Source organism: Bubalus kerabau, chromosome 10 (assembly GCF_029407905.1).
Source record: "Bubalus kerabau isolate K-KA32 ecotype Philippines breed swamp buffalo chromosome 10, PCC_UOA_SB_1v2, whole genome shotgun sequence".
Lineage (NCBI taxonomy): Eukaryota > Metazoa > Chordata > Mammalia > Artiodactyla > Bovidae > Bubalus > Bubalus kerabau.
Genome location: NC_073633.1, coordinates 97047835 through 97068467, shown reverse-complemented (window position 1 = coordinate 97068467; position 20633 = coordinate 97047835). Strand labels below are relative to the sequence as shown.

The 20633-nt window shown below is 39.9% G+C and overlaps 1 protein-coding gene across 15 annotated transcripts in view; it reads left to right on the top strand.

Annotated features, from left to right (window-relative positions):
* CEP128 (centrosomal protein 128) overlaps window positions 1-20633 on the top strand; it is a 605049-nt gene that overhangs the window by 491953 nt on the left and 92463 nt on the right. For 14 of the 15 annotated variants that reach the window (XM_055538802.1, XM_055538807.1, XM_055538799.1 and 11 more), the window contains one exon: window positions 3853-3902. In XM_055538802.1, coding sequence (XP_055394777.1) covers window positions 3853-3902 — 50 coding nt within the window. Of the gene's footprint in view, window positions 1-3852; window positions 3903-16438; window positions 17041-20633 lie in introns of those variants that run through there. The other variant, XM_055538797.1, reaches the window with a different exon arrangement.

Here is a 20633-nt window from a genome sequence, read left to right as displayed (position 1 = left end):
ACTCGATGGATGTGAGTCTGAGTGAACTCCATGAGTTGGTGATGGACAGGGAGGCCTGGTGTGCTGTGATTCATGGGGTCACAAAGAGTCGGACACGACTGAGTGACTGATCTGATCTCTGATCTGATCTGATACAATACAGATTGATCACCATGGTATGTTTAGTAAACATCTGTCATCATGCAAAGCTGTTGCAGTTTTATTGACAATGTTCCCTATACCATACATTCCATTACCATGACTTACTCCTAACTGGAGGTTTGTACCTCTTAATCCCTTTCACTTACTTCACCAACCTTCCCACCCACCCCTAGACTACCGGTTTGTTCACTGTATCCTTGACTTTGTCTGTTTTGTTTTGTTTGTTTGGTGTTATGGATTTGTTTTTAGATTCCACTTGTAAGTGAAATACTATGGTATTTGTCTTTCTCTCTCTGACTTATTTCACTTAGCATAATATCCTCTAGGTCCATCTGTGTTGTTACAAATGACAAGATTTCATTCCTTTTTTTATGGCTAATATTTCATCATATATATGTATCACATCTTCTTTATTGATTCACAGATACTTTCTTACACAATATACAAAAATAAACTAAAAATGAATTAAAGACTTCATAAGACCTGAAGCCATAAGACTCCTAGAAGAAAACATAGGGATATCTTAGCAGTATTTTTTGGATGTGTCTCCTTAGGCAAGGGCAAAAAAAAAAAAAAAGTGACTATATCAAACTGAAAAGCTTTTGCAGAGCAAAGGAAATCATCAACAAAAAAGCAACCCACTGTGGGGGAGAAGATATTGGAAAATGATAAATCTGATAAGGAGTTAATATCTAAATCATATCAATATAAAGAAGTCAGACAACTCAATTAAAAAAAAATCTGATTTAAAAAATGGGCAGAGGTGATGAATAGACATTTTTCCAAGGGAAGTATACAGATGGCTGGTATACATTTAAAAAGATGCTTAACATCACTAATCATCAGGGACATGCAAATCAAAACCATAATGAGGTATCACCTCACACCTGTTAGCGTGGTTATTATCAAGAAGACAACAGAAACAAATGTTGGCAAAAGGGTATAAAGGAAGGGAGCCCTTGTGCACTGTTGGAATGTAAGTTGGTGCAACCATTGTAGGTAATAGTTTGGAGGCTCCTCAAAAAATTAAAACTGCAACAGCCACGTGATCCTACCATTCCCCTTCTGGGTATTTTTCTGAAGAAAATTAAAACACTAAATCCAAAAAGATATATTCACCCCCATGTTTATTGAAGCATTATTTACAATAGCCAAGATATTGAAGTAATTTATGTCTCACAAATATTGAACAGAGTTGTGCTGAAGATAAATTACTAAAACCATCTGTTGTTTTGGCCTGTCTGATATCCATACCTCCTCCTCTTGTTAATAGTACCCTGGTGTTTGGAAACAGTCCTTTCTGGTCTTCATCCAATTCTTCTGGGATTATCAATGAAAGTGTTTCATACTTTCCATTGGCCAAGCAGTAAGCAAAAGACCTAAGCTAGTCTCATTAGCTCTTCTCTGTATGGAATTCCATCTTGAGTGGAGTACCATGAAGGTTAGTGTTACCCAGTATAAAATGCCCATTAGTTCATGCTACCTACATTCCTACCCACCCAGGTCAGTTGTTTCTCTCTCCAGAATCTGGATCATTTTTTCTATTATCTATTGTTATTAAATGTATTGGTTAATTAACCAATACATTAATTAATCTTATAGCCTTCTAATAAGTTCTAAATGCTTGCTGTTCAGTTAGCATGTTCAGTTAGCTGATTATTATCAATGAGCAAGTGCTATGTACCAAAACAACCCCCAATTACATTTATTTCATAAGTCATGGTTCTGTGAGCTGAAATTGGTTTTGGGCTTAGCTGGGCAGTTTTTCTGGTCTCTGTTGGCTCCCAGCACCATCAATTATATCATGCCAGGTCTCCTGAAGTTTCAGGATATTGCCCTCCCAGTTACGACACAGACCAGTGCAACTTGCTACCCACTATACTACTGTTTCCTGCTCCATCTAGCAGCATTTGCTAAAAACATTTGCATTTGCCCTTCTGGTATATACATTGAATTTCTGTGCGTTGTATTTTCCTTTTAGGAAGCCAAATGAGTAACAGTAAGTCATCTGGCTTCTGGGCATTTGCTGGCTACCAGTTGGGGCAACCTGCAGAGGTTCAGGAGTGGAAAGAATCCTGGACCATGTGTCTATTGTCACCTAGCAGGCTGGACTGGGCTTGTTCAAATGGTAGTGACAGAATACCACGTGGAAAAGTGAACTCAGTGTGGATGTGCACACACTTGCTTCTGCTATTTTCTATTTACCAGATCAAGTCAGGTGGCAAGCTTAGATGCAAGATACCCGTGCCCTCTTAATGACAATAGCTGCAATGTCACGATGTGGATAAGTAAGGATAAAGGAAGTGGAATGATCGAGGACACTTAACGTATCACGCCAGCATTTGGTGTCTGTACCATATAGCTAAAAATTCTGATGTGCCAACAAAAACCTTTAAAAATAAAGCCCTAATAATTCTCCCATAGCTTTCTTGATGTAACTGATTATGGGTGCTTTGGGAGCCAACATCAGCCATCGACAGGTACAAAGCACAACCTGACTTTTATCCCTAACCCCAGTACATTGTGTCTTAAGGAGATTGCCTGACGTTCCTCTGTATTTCTCTTCACTGTGCAGTCTCAAAAAGTCATCACCATCAATTATATCATCTACCAGTTCTCCTGAAGTTTCAGGATATTGCCCTCCCAGTTATGACACAGACCAGTGTGACTTGTTACCCACTATACTACTTTCCTGCTCCTTCTGGTAGCGTTTGCTACTAACATTCGCATTTGCTTTTCTGGGGCATACATTGAGTTTCTGTATGTTGTCTTTTCCTTTATGCAGCACAGCCTCTTGGTAAGTTATGTACATCACAGAGTAAGGCAAACACTAATCGTGATGTGCGCTGCTGTAGGTATTTTTTTCCCAGTTTTAATCCAAGTTCTAAGTCAGCCCAGCCCTCTTTAGGTTTGCAAGATCTAATAAGATCATAGCACAGGGTGGAATGGCTGCAGGCAGAAAATTCTGCTTGCCAAATGCCTTTTCCTTTATAGCAAGTTCATAAATTAATGCAGGACACTGAGACACCGTGCCTGTACACATGCATTTAGACAGAAGTCTCTAGAGTTAACTGACTCACCTTTCAGCCTCTGATTTCTCCGAGATGGTGCCAGGCGGTTGGTCAGATGTGGCTTCTGCACTTCCCACCCTCTCAGTGTGAAATGATAATTAATATGACTTTACAGTTAAGGGGGTGTTCTCTTTCCATTAATAACACCCATTATTCCAGGGTATTTTAATTTGGTTGTAAAAATTGACTCTGGAGGTAGAACTTGGCTTGGGAGCTTATTTTAAGAGCAAATGGATTGTCTCTATTTTTTTTCTTTCAAAAGAAAAAAGTTTTTTGTTTTTTTTTTTAAAGAAAATTTTGTATTGTTTTTTGAGTTACGTAAGCATTAGACCAAATTTCTAAAGCATTGGTATGATGTTGGACTTGTACTTGAGTTGGTCTCATTTTCTGGTATCTCCACCAGACCTCAGATCACCCAGGGCTTCTCAGCTAGCTTAGGCATGGCAGGGCCCAGATCTCTGCCACGTGTCATCAGCTGGGATCGGAGGGCATTCCTTTCTTGTTTCTTCTCATACTTTAACATCAAATTCTCTTTCTAGGCAATAGTTTGTGCAAGCTACTGACTGAATCAACTTTTGATACTAAGAGGCAATGCATTTTTACATTATATTTTAACCAGTATTTTACTTTCTTATTTTAGATCTGCTGGAGGAGACTCATAGAAAAGATGAAGAAATGGAATCTCTGCAGGTAAGTTCTCCAGTGGGCAGGTACCTTTGGTTTAAACATTTGTTTTCACTCTGTTAGCCTTTATCATAGTCACATTCAGACTACTATGGCAAATGGAGCTTTAAAACCCAGCATGAAATTTACTTTGTTTTTGAAGTGTTTGAGAGCATTCATAATCTCTGAAAGCAGGAAGCCAACTCCATCTCTATGTACTCTTGAACCATTTTTTTCTTGGTAGAGCTTAGTAGGAACTGCAGCATTCAGAACTGAAGCAACATCTCTGAAAAGTCCTTTCCCCTCAAACAGAGCTAATGAATGAGAATTAATTCACGGAATCTGCATTTTCATGTGAAATCAAAAGTATTCTGACCCTACAAATATCATCCTATTATTACCAATGACCAACCAAGAATATTAACACATCCGTTGAGCTTAATACTTTACCTTGTATGCCTCTCAATTCACTATGGATATATGCACATTTCTTGGACTGGAAAATTGTGTTTGAAAGATTGCATTCAAATTTTAATTGACATTTCCATGGTGTGAGCAATTGATGTTAACTTAGCATCTGACAGAAGTTCTCTCTTCCTTTTACATAGGCTGACTTACAAATGGGTAACTCGAGTGTCTATCTTTATTAGGGAAACATAATCAGTTATACTCACATGACAGAACCAATTCATTTAACATCACACTGGGGATTAAGAACAGTAAATATTTTGGACATTTAGAGTTCTTCCTGAGCCTGGAGCCGCAAGGCGGGGCTGGAGACTGATATAATGAGCTGGCTTGAGCGCTTTAGGGGTAGAGATGTTTGCTTTGGTGAACAAAGGACTGGTTAAGCAAAGCTCACAGAGCAAGGGAAATGTTCTCTTATTGGGGATTGTTTTATTTGATAATGTATCTGGTGAGAGAAAATTGTATAACTGATTTGAAAAATGATTCAGAGGAGTGTAGTATACCTAATAAAATACCTAATTTTATTACTGCATACCTAATAAAAGTTGCATGTGTTAGCCACAATTTATACAACTTAAATTCTTTTAACACCTTGTGCTATATTCAGGTATAAAAAGAAAGAGCCCTGGTTGGTCCAGTCTGGGGCTAGGGGAAAAAATCTCAAGTGTATACTTGCCCTGTCTCTGAGAAATTAATATGAGCAATACTTGTTATAAAGAGTGAAAGTTTGTACACTAATTGTATATAGTGAGGAGGTGATAAAGGCTTTCTGATGCCTTTTGATTATGCACTGTTTGCCTTTAGCCCCCGAATACCACATATAAACATATTTATTGAGTGCTTAGTACATATCTGGCCTTTTGAAATGGTATCATAAACCTTTTTGAGTTTATTTCTCTCACAATATGAATGTTGGAACTAGAAATCCTGTTAAATTTAATAGCCTGTGTTGCTTCTCAAATATTTATTAAGTATTGGCCGCATTTTCCACCAGAATGTCCATTGAGTGCAATGGAACGCACCAGCCAACTCACTATGGGCACTTAAAGATGTAGAGTATCTGATATGAGGTCCAGTGCAGAAGAGTTCAGCCTTGGCACTTTGTAGTGGCAATTAGTGCCTAACACGAACACTCTATTAAGAACAAAGAAGGGAGTACCTCAGAGTGTACAGGAGTGCAGAGACACATCCCAGAAAGCCTCGCACTTTAAAGACTAGAAGAAAATGCATCGCAAAGTACCTCCATTCGTGAATTTCCATATGCAAATATAGATAGTACAAGAGATATTTTTGAGAAGGCTGCTAAAGTATACAGAGTGAAGTCTGACAATCACAGAAAAAGACAGAATGGTTTTTAAAAATGAGAGCACTAAGTACTAGATATTGACAACTTGGCTCTGCTTCTGATTCACTGGGTAACCTTGAGGGACTCAATTAACTTTGCTGTGCCTATTTTCTCATCTGTAATATAAAATCATAAAACAGTCTTCCAAAAGTGTTTAGTGTGGATTAGATTATCCCAGAAGGGAGAGCTAAATATTTAATTCCAATGTACCATGTTAGCACATCGCCATGTATCCAAATTGAAGTCAATTTTATTTACTCATTATCATCATATAATTATGTATAACAGCCATTCTGCATTTAATGTTATCCTCCTTAAGGGCAGGGGGTGTTTATTTATCTCTAAACACTTCCCAGTTCCTATAAGTCAAAGGTGCTCCATTTACTCATTGAAGAAATATTCATTGAGCACCAGTTCTATGCAAGGTGCTGTACTGGTCAAGCTGCTTATACTGGGTAGTTTGTTGCCCTTTTATACCAAAATTAATGAGAAAAATATTAAGTAGGTGTTTATAATAAAATATTAAAAATTGTGTTAGAATGTTTACATCATTGTGGGAACATAAAACAACCCTCATCTTTGTTGGAGATACAGGTATGTTGGGTGCAAGTACAGAGGGTTGAATGTGGGTAGGAAGAGCAGGGTTGGAGTGGCAATCCAGGTAGACTTCTCAAAGGAAGCCAGTGTTTAAATGATAACCAGGAGTTAGCATTGATAGTTGTAGAGTAAAAATAAGTTCTAGGCAGTAGGAAGGATATGGGAGGACCTAAGGAATCAATTTCATTTTTAAGGACCTGAGAGACTGTCAATATGGTGGAATGTAGCATCTGAAAGAGGAGAGGCAAGGCAAGAATTTGTAAGATAAATAGAGGTCTAAAGGATCTCATAAAGGAGTATGGGAATAATATATGGAAAACCCTTTAGTAAAGAGTTTCAAACAGGACAGCAATATGATCAAATTTACATTTTTACCAAGTAACTGGCTGTGAAGTCTAAAATCACTGGGGACTGGCAAGATTGAAACCAAAGAGACCAATTAAGCAAATGTTTGTGAGAATATTGGGAGGAGATGATGCTGACTTGAACTGGCTGGTAGCAGAGAGAGTGAAGAGGAATGGGGGGTTTCTTAATGTATTTTAGGGTGTAAACATTTAGGGCACTATTAGATTGTTGTTACTGCTCAGACACACAGCCGTGTCCAGCTCTTTGCTACCCCATGGACTGTAGCACGTCAGGCTTCCTTGTCCTACACCATCTCCCAGAGCTTGCTCAAATTCACGTCCATTGAGTTGGTGATGCCATCCAACCATCTTGTCCTCTGTCGTCCCCTTCTCCTCCTGCCTTCAATCTTTCCCAGCATCAGGGTCTTTTCCAGTGAGTCAGCTCTTTGCATCAGGTGGCCAAAGTATTGGAGCTTCAGCTTCAATATCAGTCCTTCTAATGAATATTCAGGATTGATTTCCTTTAGGATTAACTGGTTTGATTTCCCTGCTGTCCAAGGGACTCTTTAGAGTCTTCTCCAGCACCACAGTTCGAAACCATTACTTCTTCAGCATTAGCCTTCCTTATGGTGCAACTCTCACACTCATACATGACTACCGGAAAAACCATACTTTTCACTATACAGACCAACCTTTTTCAGCCGGGTAGTGTCTCTGCTTTTTAATACACTTTCAAGGTCTGTGATAGCTTTTCTTCCAAGGAGCAAGCGTCTTTTAATTTGATGGCTGCATTCACCATCTGCAGTGATCTTGGAGCCTCCCAAAATAAAGTCTTTCACTGTTTCCATTGTTTCCCATCTAATTGCCATGAAGTGATGGGACCAGCTGCCATGATTTTAGTTTTTTGAATTTTCAGTTTTAAGCCAGATTTTTCATTCTGCTCTTTCACTTTCATCAAGAGGCTCTTTAGTTCCTCTTCGCTTTCTGCCATAAGCTGGTGTCATCTACAAATCTGAGGTGGTTGGTATTTCTCCTGGCAAACTTAATTCCAGCTTGTACTTTATCCAGCCCAGCATTTCACATGATGTACTCTGCATATAAGTTAAATCAGTAGAGTGATAGTATGCAGCCTTGACGATCTCCTTTCTCAATTTGGAACGAGTCCATTGTTCCATGTTTGGTTCTACCTGTTGCTTCTTGACCTCCATACAGATTTCTCAGGAGGCAGGTCAGGTGGTCTTCTATTCCCCTCTCTCGAAGAATTTTCCACAGTTTTTTGTGATCCACACAGACAAAGGCTTTGGCGTTGTCACTGAAGCAGAAGTAGATGTTTTTCTGAAACTCTCTTGCTTTTTTGATGATCCAATGGATATTGGCAATTTGACCTCTGGTTACTCTGCCTTTTCTAAATCCAGTTTGAACATCTGGAAGTTCTTGGTTGCTGTACTGTTGAAGCCTGGCTTGGAGAATTTTGAGCATTACTTTACTAGCATGTGACATGAGTGTATTTGTGCGGTAGTTTGAGCATTCTTTGGCATCACCTTTCTTTGGGATTGGAAAGAAAACTGACCTTTTCCAGTTCTATGGCCACTGATGAGTTTACCAAGTTTGCTGGCATATTGAGTGCAACACTTTTATAGCACTGTCTTTTAGGATTTGAAATAGCTCAACTGGAATTCCATCACCTCCACTAGCTTTGTTCGTAGTGATGCATCCTAAGGCCCACTTGACTTCTCATTCCAGAATGTCTGGCTCTAAGTTAGTGATACACTATAGGGGTTTCCTGGGTCATGAAGACCTTTTTTGTATAGTTCTTTTGTGTATTCTTGACACCTTTTCTTAATATCTTCCATTTCTGTTAGGTCGATACCATTTCTGTCCTTTATTCTGCCCATCTTTGCATTAAATGTTGCCTTCAGTTTGGTTCAGTCGCTCAATTATGTCCAACTCTTTGTGACCACATGGACTGCAGCATGCCAGGCCTCCCTGTCCATCACCAACTCCCGGAGTTTACTCAAACTCATGTCTGTTCAGTGATGCCATCCAACCATCTAATCCTCTGTTGTCCCCTTCTTCTGCCTTCAGTCTTTCCCAGCATCAGGGTCTTTTCAAATAAGTAAGCTCTTCACATTAGGTGGCCAAAGTATTGGAGTTTCAGCTTCAGCATCAGTCCTTCCAATGAATATTCAGGACTGATTTCCTTTAGGATGGACTGGTTGCATTTCCTTGCAGTCCAAGGGACTCTCAAGAGTCTTCTCCAACACTACAGTTTAAAAGCATCAATTCTTCGGCGCTTAGCTTTCTTTATAGTCCAATTCTCACATCCATACATCCACTGCAAAAACCATAGCCTTGACTAGACGGACCTTTGTTGGCAAAGTAATGTCTCTGCTTTTGAATATGCTGTCTAGGTTGGTCATAACTTTCCTTCCAAGGAGTAAGCGTCTTTTAATTTCATGGCTGCAGTCACTATCTGCGGTGATTTTGGAGCCCAAGAAAATAAAGTCTGTCACTGTTTCCCTTGTTTCCCCATCTATTTGCCATGAAGTGATGGGACCGGATGCCATGATCTTAGTTCTCTGAATGCTGAGCTTTAAGCAAACTTTTTCACTCTCCTCTTTCACTTTCATCAAGAAACTCTTTAGTTCTTCTTCATTTTCTGCCATTAGATTGGTGTCTGAGGTTATTGATATTCCTCCTGGCAATCTTGATTCCAGCTTGTGCTTCATCCAGACCAGTGTTTCTCATGATGTACTCTGCATATAAGTTAAATAAGCAGGGTGACAATATACAGCCTTGACGTACTCCTTTTCCTATTTGGAACCAGTCTGTTGTTACATGTCCAGTTCTGACTGTTGCTTCCTGACCTACCTACAGAATTCTCAACAGGCATGTCAGGTGGTTTGGTATTCCCATCTCTCGAAGAATTTTCCATGGTTTGTTGTGATCCACACGGTCAAAGGCTTTGGTGTTATCATGGAAGCAGAAGTAAGTGTTTTTCTGGAACTTTCTTGCTTTTTCGATAATCCAACGGATGTTGGCAATTTGATCTCTGATTCCTCTGCCTTTTCTAAAACCAGCTTGAACATATGGAAGTTCATGGTTCATGTATTACTGCAGCCTGGCTTGGAGAATTTTGAGCATTACTTTGCTAGCGTGTGAGATGAGTGCAATTGTGCAATAGTTTGAGCATTCTTTGGCATTGCCTTTCTTTAGGATTGGAATGAAAACTGACCATTTCCAGCCCCGTGGCCACTGCTGACTGTTCCAAATTTGCTGAGATATTGAGTGCAGCACTTTCACAGCATCATCTTTTAGGATTTGAAATAGCTCAGCTGTAATTCCATCACCTCCACTAGTTTTGTTCATAGTGATGCTTCCTAAGGTCCACTTGACTTCACGTTCCATGATGTCTGGCTCTAGGTGAGAGATCGCACCATCTTGATTATCTGTGTTGTGAAGATCTTTTTTGTATAGCTCTTTTGTGTATTCTTGCCACCTCTTCTTAATATCCTCTGCTTCTGTTAGGTCCATATCCTTTATCGAGCCCATCTTTGCATGAAATGTTCCCTTGGTATCTATTATTTTATTGAAGAGATTGCTAGTCTTTCCCATTCTGTTGTTTTCCTCTATTTCTTTGCGTTGATTACTGAGGAAGGCTTTCTTATCTCTCCTTGCTATTCTTGGACTCTGTATTCAGATGGGTATATCTTTCATTTTCTCCTTTGCTTTTAACTTCTCTTTTTTCTCAGCTGTTTTTAAGGCCTTCTCAGACAACCATTTTGCATTTTTGCATTTTCTTTTCCTTGGGAACAGTCTTGATCCTTGCCTCCTGTACAATATCATGACCTCTGTCCATATTCTCCAGTCACTCTATCAGGTCTAATTCCTTGAATCTATTTGTCCCTTCCACTATATAATCTTAAGGGGTTGATTAAGGTCATACCTGAATGCTCTGGTGGTTTTCTGCACTTTTTCAAAGTAAGTCTGAATTTTGTATAATGAGTTCATGCTCTGATCCACAGTCAGTTCCCACTTTTGTTTTTGCTGACTGTATGGAGCCTCTCCATCTTTGGCTGCAAACAATATAATTAGTCTGATTTCAGTGTTGACCATCTGGTGATGTCCATTTGTAGAGTCATCTCTTGTGTTGTTGGAAGAGGGTGTTTGCTATGACCAGCGCATTCTCTTGGTGAAACTCTGTTAGCCTTTTCCCTGCTTCATTTTGTACTCCAAGGCCAAATTTGTCTGTTACTCCAGGTGTTTCTTGACTTCCTACTTTTACATTCCAGTTCCCTATGATGAAATGGATATCTTTTTTGGGTGTTAGTTCTAGAAGGTCCTGTATGTCTTCACAGAACTGTTCAACTTCAGCTTCCTCAGCATTAATGGTTGGGGTATAGACTTGGCTTACTGGGGTGTTGAATGGTTTGCCTTGGAAATGAACAGAGATCATTCTATCATTTTTGAGATTGCACCCAAATACTGCATTTTGGACTCTTATGTTGACTATGAGGGCTACTCCATTTCTTCTAAGGGATTCTTGCCCACAGTAGTAGATATAATGGTCATCTGAGTTAAATTCACCCATTCCAGTCCATTTTAGTTCTCTGATTCCTAAAATGTCTATGTTCACTCTTTCCATCTCCTGTTTGACCACTTCCAATTTACCTTAATTCGTGGACCTAACATTCCAGGTTCCTATGCAATATTGTTCTTTACAGCATCGGACTTTATTTCCATCACCAGTCACATCCACAACTGGGTGCTGTTTTTGCTTTGGTTCTTCGTTCCTTCTGCAGTTATTTCTCCACTGATCTCCATTAGCATATTTGGCACCTACTGACCTGGGAGTTCGTCTTTCAGTGTCCTATCTTTTTGCCTTTTTGTACTGTTTATGGGTTCTCAAGGCAAAGTGGTTTGCCATTCCCTTCTCCAGTGGACCACTGGAGTTTTGTCAGAACTCTCCACCATGACCCATCCATCTTGGATGACCCTGCCCACCATGGCTCATAGTTTCACTGAGTTAGACAAGGTTGTGATCCAGTTTGGTTGGTTTTCTGTGACTGTGGTTTTCATTTTATCTGTCCTCTGATGGATAAGGATAAGGCTCCTCTGTCCATGGACTTCTCTAGGCAAGAATACTGGAGTGGGTTGCCATTCCCTTCGCCAGGGGATCTTCGCAACCTGGGGATCAAACTTCCCAATGCGGGAATCTCCCTCATTGCAAGCAGATTCTTTACCAACTGAGTCACCAGGGAAGTAGTTTTAGATTGTTAGGAAGTTTAAAGGAAAGAGTTAAGAATGACATTTAGGTTTCTTGATTGGGCAACTTCATGGATGGATGTGAGATAAGGGGGAGTTTATTTGTTCACTTTCATGGTATTTGGGTTTGGGTGCCTTAAAACATCCAGGGAACAATGGTAAGAGAGGGGTTCCTATGTTGAACTGGATGTGTGGAATTTGGTGTCATCAGTTCTGGACTCCATATATTATAGATGATGCTAAAAGTCATAGGATCTATGAGAACACTCAGGGAAGTATGTCGGATAAAAAAATTAAAACTTAACCCTGCTGCTGCTGCTGCTAAGTCACTTCAGTCGTGTCCAACTCTGTGCGACCCCATAGATGGCAGCCCACCAGGCTCCCCCATCCCTGGGATTCTCCAGGCAAGAGCACTGGAGTGGGTTGCCATCTATGGAGCACCAACACTTAAATATTGGGTAAGGATGAAAATCCTGCAAAGGAGTCTAAGATCTAAAGAAAATAAATTCTAGAGAGTATAATGTCAGGAGGCCTAACAAATATATTACCTGAATAAAAAATTGTTCAGTCTTTGAATCCACTTAGCTAATATTTTAAAATAAAAAGTGTAACTTCCTGTCATTTATGAAATAAGTCATTCACTTTTGCAAAAAATCACCTGGGTAGCATAGTGTCTCACATAGTAACTACTCATTCAGTTCAGTTCAGTCGCTCAGTCGTGTCCCCATGGACTGCAGCGCGCCAGGCCTCTCTGTCCATCACCAACTCCCAGAGCTTACTCAGACTCATGTGCATTGAGTCAGTGATGCCATCCGACCATCTCATCCTCTGTTGTCCTGTTCTCCTCCCACCATCAATCCTTCCCAGCATCAGGGTCTTTTGCAATGAGTCAGCTCTTCACATCAGGTGGCCAAAGTATTGAAATCTCAGCTTCAGCATCAGTCCTTCCAATGAATATTCAGGACTGATTTCCTTTAGGATTGACTGGTTAGATCTCCTTGTAGTCCAAGGGACTCTCAAGTATGTTCTCCAAAACCACAGTTCAAAAGCATCATTTCACAGCACTATTAAATTTGACTAAATAAAAAATGAGTACAACTTTGTGTGTGTGTGTGTGTGTGTTAATTGCTCAGTTATGTCTGACTGTAACCCTCTAGGCTCCTCTGTCCATGGAATTCTCCAGGCAAGAATACTGGAGTGGATTGGCATTCCCTTCTCCAGGGGATCTTCCCGACCCAGGGATTGAACCCAGGTCACCTGCACTGCAGATGGAGCCAAAAGGGAAGCCTGAATACCACCCTACTCGTCTCTTATTCATAGGCACCTGTTCAGACTTAAATTGAAGAAATTAGGGAAAGCCACTAGACCATTGAGGTATAACCTAAATCAAATCCCTTACAGTTATACAGTGGAAGTGACAAACAGATTGAAGGGATTAGATCTGATAGAGCGCCTGAAGAGCCATGGACAGGGGTTTGTGACTCTGTACAAGAGGCAGTGATCAAGACCATCCCCAAGAAAAAGAAATGCAAAAAGGCAAAATGGTTGTCCCAAGAGGCCTTATAAACAGCTGAGAAAAGAAGACAAGCAAAAGGCAAAGGAGAAAAGGAAAGATACACCCATTTGAATGCAGAGTTCCAGAGAATAGCAAGGAGAGAAAAGAAAGCCTCCCTCAGTGATCAGTGCAAAGAAATAGAGGAAAACAGTAGAATGGTAAGACTAGAGATCTTTCCAAGAAAATTAGAGATACCAAGGGAACATTTCATGCAAAGATGGGCACAATAAAGGACAGAAATGGTTCGACCTAACAGAAGCAGAACATATTAAGAAGAGGTGGCAAGAATACACAAAAGAACTATCCAAAAAAATCTTCATGACCCAGATAACCATGATGGTATGATTATTCATCTAGAGCCAGACATCCTGGAATGTGAAGCCAAGTGGGCCTTAGGAAGCATCACTACAAACAAAGCTAATGGAGGTGATGGAATTCCAGTTGAGCTCTTTCAAATCCGAAAAGATGATGCTGCAAAAGTGCTGCACTCAGTCTGCCAGCAAATTTGGAAGACTCAGCAGTGGCCACAGGACTGGAAATGGTCAGTTTTCATTCCAATCCCAAAGAAAGGCAATGCCAAAGAATGCTCAAACTACTGCACAATTGCACTCATCTCACACGCTAACAAAGTAATGCTCAAAATTCTCCAAGCTAGGCTTCAGCAATAAGTGAACCATGAACTTCCAGATGTTCAGGCTGGATTTAGAAAAGGCAGAGGAACCAGAGATCAAATTGCCAACATCCGCTGGATCATCGAAAAAGCAAGAGAGTTCCAGAGAAACATCTACTTCTGCTTTATTGACTATGCCAAAGCCTTTGACTGTGTGGATCACAACAAACCGTGGAAAATTCTTCAAGTGATGGGAATACCAGACCTGATCTGCCTCCTGAGAAATCTGAATGTAGGTCAAGAAGCAACAGTTAGAACTGGACATGGAACAACAGACTGGTTCCAAATCGGGAAAGGAGTATGTGAAAGCTGTATATTGTCACTTTGCTTATTTATCTTCTATGGAGAGTACATCATGTGAAATGCCAGGCTGGATGAAGCAGATAGTGCAATCAAGATTGCTGAGAGAAGTATTGATAACCTCAGATGTGCAGATGACACCACCCATATGACAGAAAGCGAAGAAGAACTAAAGAGCCCCTTGATGAAAGTGAAAGAGGAGAGGGAAAAAATTGGCTTAAAACTCAACATTCAGAAAACTAAGATCATGGCATCTGGTCCCATCACTTCATGGCAAATAGAGAAAAAATGGAAACGGTGTCAGAGTTTATTTTCTTAGGCACCAAAATCACTGCAGATGGTGATTGTAGCCATGAAATTAAAAGATCCTTACTCCTTGGAAGGAAAGTTATGACCAACCTTGACAGCATATTAAAAAGTAGAGACATTACTTTGCCAACAAAGATATGTCTGGTCAAAAGTATGATTTTTCCTGTAGTCATGTATGGATGTGAGAGTTGGACTATAAAGAAAGCTGAACACCGAAGTATTGTTGCTTTTGGAGTGTGGTGTTGGAGAAGATTCTTGAGAGTCCCTTGGCCTGCAGGGAGATCCACCCAGTCCATCCTAAAGGAAATCAGTCCTGAATATTCATTAGAAAGACTGATGCTAAAGCTGAAACTCCAGTACTTTGGCCACCTGATGCGAAGAACTGACTCCTTGGAAAAGACACTGATTCTGGGAGAGATTGAAGGTGGGAGGATAAGCTGACGACAGAGGATGAGATGGTTGGATGGTATCACGGACTCAATGGGCATGAATTTGAGTAAGCTCTGGGAGTTGGTGATGGACCAAGAAGCCTGGCGTTCTGCGATTCATGTGGTCGCAAAGAGTCGGACATGACTGAGCGAGTGAACTGAACTGATTTCCTGGTTCTCTGTGAGGTCTACCCATTAACAAAGCAACAACCATCCCTGCACGGTAGTCGACTTCCATGTTCTGTCATTCCTGTACACACACACGCATGCATGCACGCACAGACACACACACAGACACTTACTTTCACTCCCCCTCCTCTCTTTGCTGCTGTCTTCTCCCACCTTAAAAGTAGAACTGGAACAAAATGTCAGTAAGTGAGTTATTTGTTGTGTATGGGAATAGAAAAGGATCAAATGGTGGAGCGGGTGTGGGCAGCAGAGAGGACTTTTTTTTTTCATTCTTTAGAGGAATCACAAACAATGGAGACAAATATATTTGACAGTGATTTTACAATGCAGCTGGCAATTACCAAAATTCTTCACTGGAGTTTAGCGCTGTCTGTTTTTTCTTCTTTTTTTCTTTTTTGTGACATTCATTTGCAGTTACATTGTGTGCTGCTCGTCTTAAAAACCAAGTATTGTTTTTGACTATAAATGTGTGGTGCTGTATCACAGTGCTATTTGCATGTGAGTTTGAGGTACATTGAAATAAGCAAATCCCTTCCTTAATCCGCTGCAAATCAGCTGAAACATTTTAAATATACACAAAAGGTAATACATTTTTCTTCAATTTAATTGAGAAGTATTCAGTGACTGATACCTTGCTTGTGATGCCGCTAATGGTAGGTGTTGCTGCTGTTATTTGTTTTTAGTTTTTAAATCTCCAGCCTACCTGGTTCACCCCTCATCAAATTCTTGCTTTCCCTCTTGTTGCTTTGTGAACCCCAGAATTCAGAGCACACCAAAACAGTGTCACGCTTAGTTATGAAAAGCTTCAGATTGCTACCTATGACAGTCACTTAACAGAGTATCTGAAATGTGATTATGCCCCTGCTCTTTTTCTAACTTACCATCATCTGATTGTTTTGGTTTTATTTTAAATGATATAAAAATAGATGATTATGAACATGATTTTTCTTATTGATCTTCATCTTTTACTAGGCCATCCTTAAGTCATTTAAGCAGTATTCATGTCTATTAGGGCTAGTAATATTGCTGACTTCATAAGCCTGTTGAGAGGGTTAACTATGATTAGAAATGTATAAACCTTGGTATCTGGCAGGTCCCCCAAAATACCAGTTCCATATGTGGACTGTTGATGTGCACCTGCTCTGCACCAGCCGTGCACTGCATGCTGGGCATTGAAAGAAGAAACGTCGCTGCCGTCCTGAGACCTGCGCTCATGGACCCCTCCCTCACCGCCTCCTTCCCTTCCCCTCTCTTCCACCGGGCAGTTACGATTTTGCTAAAGGATGTGTTAAGTTTGGATAGCTACTAAGTATAATGATAAAGGGAAAACAGTTGCATGCAGCAGAGATGAAATTGAGTATATGGGCTGCGTGTGAACAGCAGTCTCATTATTTTCAGAAATAGGGAACATTTTAATAGTAGGATCTATAGATGTCACAAGTATTTCTGGAGACTTTCTTCAGTATCAGTACTTTCATTTAAAATGAGATGAGAATGGCATTGAAACATGTAAAATATCATGTATGAAATGAGTTGCCAGTCCAGGTTCGATGCACGATACTGGATGCTTGGGGCTGGTGCACTGGGACGACCCAGAGGGATGGAATGGGGAGGGAGGAGGGAGGAGGGTTCAGGATGGGGAACACATGTATACCTGTGGCGGATTCATTTTGATATTTGGCAAAACTAATACAGTTATGTAAAGTTTAAAAATAAAATAAAATAAAAAAAAATGAGATGAATCCTTCATTTAGTTTTTAAAAATTGGATTTATGTTTTTTGAAACTACTATTTTTTAAGACATTTCAGAAGCTTTGGCCTTGAAGGACATTAAGTGGCATTATTGACTTGTTTTTCAAATGACCCATAATTATATTTAATTTCTCTCCTAGATAACTTTTAAAAATAGTCTGGGTTCTTCCATTTGAAGGATTTGATTAATTTTTTTAGAAATGTTTTGAGAGTGAAGGGGCAGGTGTGCAATTTTGTTTTTGTCATTTTAATAGTGCTTAGGCAAAAGCATTTGAAATGAGCCAGAAAGAGAAGATAATCTTTTTCTCAGTCATTGCTTCATTTCAACTGCTTATAGAGTAGCCTATGGCAGTGTGCGGTTTTGAAGAAAAAAAATTAAACTCGAATTTCTCGGTTCTTTTGGAACAAGTCTAATAAATATTAATGAGTATATTATAATATGGAAAAGAATTCCAGTGTAGAGCTAGCAGTCACTTCACTGGAGATAAACTGGGCAAGAAAAACCACCAAAGACAGAAAACTGACCCAGGCAAATTAATTGCCCTGCCAGAGGCTGACAGTATAGGGTGTTAAGCCAGTAGTCCCCGTGGATGGCCAGTCCTCCCCTAGTGAGCAGCCATGTTATAAACTGGGCTAGTGTCAGACCAACTGGGCGATTTCTGTGGTTTTGCTGTCAGTCATCCTGCCTGACTGTAGAAAGCCCGACCTGGATTTTCAAACTCCATAATGGTTTGGGGATTTTAGCCATTTGGGTAGAAAATAGAGCTAGGGATAGCTAAGAGTCCTTGCATTACTTCAGAAAGGACAGTGAGGGTGATATGGGGTGTTCCATTCTACTGCTGGGTCTCCAGAAGAGTTGAGGGTTTGGTAAAAGAAATTTAAATTTCCCCAGGGATTCTAAATTGCTTAGGAGATACTAAAGTACATTTTTAGGAGTCCCAATTTGAATAAATTGATAAATTGGGATGGACTATTTAAGGCTTTATTCAACTGGAAGGTAAATTCAGTATCTTCCTTATCCTTCAGATGACTCATGAAAGTTATAATGGAGCTTCTACAATTTCCAGAAACAAAAATGTAATGCATATGAACTTATTCTTCCCAAGATGCATTCTTCAAAATGTAGGCAGATCTCTCTGTGTAACTGTTTCTTTTTCTTTTTTTTCTGATGTTTGATTAAAGAATAATGGGCCTAAGCAATGACTTAAAACAACACCTGGGTTATTATGGGGGATGGATCATTGGCAACACTTTGCCCCTTTCAGGGCTAGATGACTTAATGGTTCATTAAAATCTCTGTTTTCTCAAAAGATGAAGAGACTTAACAAGCCTTACATTTGTTATGAGTTCTCAGCAGAGATAAAACATTAGCAGTCTATATTAGGGTCAGGCAGGGTTCTCAGCCAATTAGATTTGCAGACTTCCAATGTACTATATCAAGAGGCCTCAGGAGAGCAGAGAACCAAGCCTGGTAAAATAGATTCCACTTGAAATTTTAGTGATCATTAAATTTTATCATCCTATTTTACCTGAAATTTGCAACTTAATTTTAATTCCAAATTTATGACAGAATAAAAGTAGAAAATAGAATACCTTGAGAGTGAACTATTGTATCTGAGTGTATGGAAGTTGATTGACTGGATTGTTTTCTTTTTAGAATAAAAAAGTATAAAACCATGGCTGGTTCTGTTTATCCAAAGAGATAAAAAGTATAAGTCCTCAAGATTCAGCAGTCTCCTTGAATCAGATGTCTTAAAAAGTTTCTAAAAAACTGATGCTATTTGGAAATATTTTTAAAATGCAAAGACAAAATGTAGTCTTCGAACTCTAAAGCCCAAATATCACCCTGTACAGAAAGTTTGCTAAAAACCTCAGTAGTGAAAATGAACTAAATATGTGTTACAGATTTTATAAATTGCTGCCACAAGGTGGGGATTTATTTTATCTGTCTCTGTACAACATCCCCTTTGCAGTTGACATCATAAAAAGCAATACTTCCAGAATACATCCCCTTGTCCCTTCATCACAGTCTAAGCTCAGAGAGCAACTTAAGTGTTCTTGTGAAAAATGAAAACCATCAAGCCTGTTATGATGTTTCCCAGTGCTGGGTTTGGCTGGGAGTTTTGTCCACATTTCCAGAGTCAGCTATCACCTTACAACTTGGGCTAGTTTCATTTGGGTTGCAGTGTTAGTAATCAGTTCAAGACCACATTCCATAATGTATATCTGCTTGTTCTTCTCAGGTCATATCCCGAGATCAGCCTCAGACTTTGGACAGCGTTAGGCTGTTTTAGTCCATTCTGGTTGCTATAACAAAAATACCATGGACGGAGTGGTTTAAACTGGAAACAATTGTTTCCCACAGTTCTGAGGGTCAGGAAGTATAAGATCAAGGCCGATTCACTATCTGTATTCAGTATTTATGTTGGCAGATTTAAATTCTGTATCCAGCCTTCTTCCCAGTTCATAGCAGACAGAGAGCAAGACGGAGTCTCATTGATGAGGGCATGATCCTTTCATGAGGGCTCCACCTCTGACCTGATCACTTCCCAATGATCCCAGCTTCTAATATCATCACATTGGAGATTTGGATTTCAACCTGTGAATTCTGTGGGAACACAAACCTTTAGGTCATAACATTGTGTTCTCTTGATGAAAGTGAAAGAGGAGAGTGAAAAAGTTGGCTTAAAACTCAACATTCAGAAAACTAAGATCATGGCATCTTGTCCCATCAATTCATGGCAAATAGAGGGGAAACAATGGGAACAGTGACAGACTTTATTTTGGGGGGCTCCAAAATCACTGCAGATGTTGACTGCAGCCATGAAATTCAAAGACACTTGCTCCTTGAAAGAAAAGTTGTGACCAACCTAGACAGCATATTAAAAAACAGCGACATTCGTTACTTTGCCGACAAAGGTCCATCTAGTCACAGCTATGGTTTTTCTGGTAGTCAAGTATGGATGTGAGTTTGATGATAAAGAAGGCTGAGCACCAAAGAACTGATTCTTTTGAACTGCGGTGTTGAAGAAGACTCTTGAGAGTCCCTTGGACTCAAGGAGATCAAACCAGTCCATCCTAAAGGAAATCAGTCCTGAACATTAACTGACAGGACAGATGCTGAAGCTGAAGCTGAAACTCCAATACTTTGGCAACCTGATGTGAAGAACTGACTCATTGCAAAAGAGCCTGATGCTGAGAAAGATTGAAGGCGGGAGGAGAAGGGGATAACAGAGGATGAGATGGTTGGATGGCATCATTGACTCAATGGACATGAGTTTGAGCAAACTCTGGGAGATGGTGAAGGACAGGGAAGCCTGGTGTGCTACAGTCTATGGGGTTGCAAAGAGTCGGACACAACTGATTGAACAGCAAGAATAAATTGTTTTCTCTATGTTTATCTATTTTATCTCTTGATAACAATGACAGTTGTGAAAAGCAGTACTCTAAAGATGGTGATGTACAGCACATTTGGAAATAAACGCTCAACAGTGTTACATTTCTGGGTGAAGCAATTTCTACCAACTCATAAAACA